The 1676-nt window shown below is 47.0% G+C and overlaps 1 protein-coding gene across 1 annotated transcript; it reads left to right on the top strand.

The window, feature by feature from the left end:
• Nucleotides 1-465: 465 nt before the first annotated feature.
• OR13C7L (olfactory receptor family 13 subfamily C member 7L) lies at nt 466-1425 on the top strand. The gene has a single exon (NM_001390050.1). The coding sequence runs from the start codon at nt 466-468 to the stop codon at nt 1423-1425; it is 960 nt and encodes a 319-aa protein (NP_001376979.1).
• The last annotated feature ends 251 nt before the right edge of the window (nt 1426-1676 follow it).

Genomic DNA, 1676 nt, shown 5'->3' with positions numbered 1-1676 from the left:
GTCTTGGGAACAATAGGAATATGTTTTCTGTGAAAATGATCTGGAGAAACAGAGTATTCACAGCTAATGATTTCCCTCGTCCCTAGCACAAATTGGAAGAACATGGAGCAAACTTAAAAGTCATTTTTCTGACCAAAGTTTAATGAGATCAATTGCCATATAGCACATAGAACCACTTAAATGAATGTGTTGTGTATACTGTCTCTGATCAAATGCATTAAATAATCAGAATTGTCATTTAAACAGTATAAATTTGATATTCTATGACCCCAAAGTAGTTTCTAATTTTATTGCTCCTTTTTCTTGGAAACAAATAGAGACTGCCTTCAGAACTGTTTCCTAATCACTCAGCCAGACTGGAACTCCTGAACAGATGCCCTGGAACTGTGTGAGACAACGGATGTGGAGTCTGGATCACTGAGTATTTTTGAATAAAATACTGAATGTTGAAAGAGGAGACATACCATGGAAAGTGCCAACCAGACAGCCTCTGTGACAGAGTTCATTCTCCTGGGCCTCTCAGCCCACCCAACGCTGGAGAAAACACTCTTTGTGCTCATCCTGCTCATGTACCTGGTGATCCTGCTGGGCAATGGGGTCCTCATCCTGGTGACCATCTTTGACTCCCACCTGCACACACCCATGTACTTCTTCCTGGGGAACCTCTCCTTCCTGGACATCTGCTATACAACTTCCTCAGTCCCCCTCATCCTTGACAGCTTCCTGACCCCCAGGAAAACCATTCCCTTCTCAGCCTGTGCTGTGCAGATGTTCCTCTCCTTTGCCATGGGGGCCATGGAGTGTGTGCTTCTGGGCATGATGGCATTTGACCGCTATATGGCCATCTGCAACCCCCTGAGGTACCCCATAGTCATGAGCAAGGCTGTCTATGTGCCCATGGCTGCTGGCTCCTGGGCAGCTGGATGGGCTGCCTCTATGGTTCAAACATCCCTTGCGATGAGGCTGCCCTTCTGTGGGGACAATGTCATCAACCACTTCACCTGTGAGATCCTGGCTGTCCTGAGGCTGGCCTGTGCTGACATCTCCATCAATGTGGTCAGTATGGGGGTGACTAATGTGATCTTCCTGGGGGTCCCAGTTCTGCTCATCTTTGTCTCCTACATCTTCATCCTCACCACCATCCTGAGAATACCTTCAGCTGAGGGGAGGAAAAAGGCCTTCTCCACCTGCTCTGCCCACCTCACAGTTGTGGTCATCTTCTATGGGACCATCCTCTTCATGTATGGGAAGCCCAAATCCAAGGACCCTCTAGGGGCAGACAAACAGGACCTTTCAAACAAGCTCACCTCTCTCTTCTATGGGGTGGTGACCCCCATGCTCAACCCCATCATCTACAGCCTCAGGAACAAGGATGTGAAGGCTGCTGTGCGGAACCTGGTGAGTCAGAAATGCTTCATCTGGTGATGTTTGGAGGACAGATGTCCCTGTAGTTCTGCGTCTCTTGGCTACTTTCACTCGTGAATCTCAGAAGAATGTGCCTCTCAAAGAAGATATGTGTAAAGAGTCATCACCAGAAAATTGAATTACACATACAAGGGAGAATTTTAGCCGTTACTGGACTTAATCTTTGAAACAATGAAACCTAAATAAAACCTGATGGGAGTGTGCCTTGAGGGGATAGAAGTGGAATGCAGCTGAAAGAACAATTTGTGATG

The sequence above is a fragment of the Bos taurus genome, chromosome 8, assembly GCF_002263795.3.
Source record: "Bos taurus isolate L1 Dominette 01449 registration number 42190680 breed Hereford chromosome 8, ARS-UCD2.0, whole genome shotgun sequence".
Taxonomy (NCBI): Eukaryota; Metazoa; Chordata; class Mammalia; order Artiodactyla; family Bovidae; genus Bos; species Bos taurus.
The sequence above is the reverse complement of the archived record's forward strand: the minus strand, read 5'-3'. Positions and strand labels throughout refer to the sequence as shown.

What these genes read in the sequence shown, in the direction of transcription:
- OR13C7L (NM_001390050.1), top strand. Translation starts at nt 466, where the DNA reads ATGGAAAGTGCCAACCAGACAGCCTCTGTGACAGAGTTCATTCTCCTG.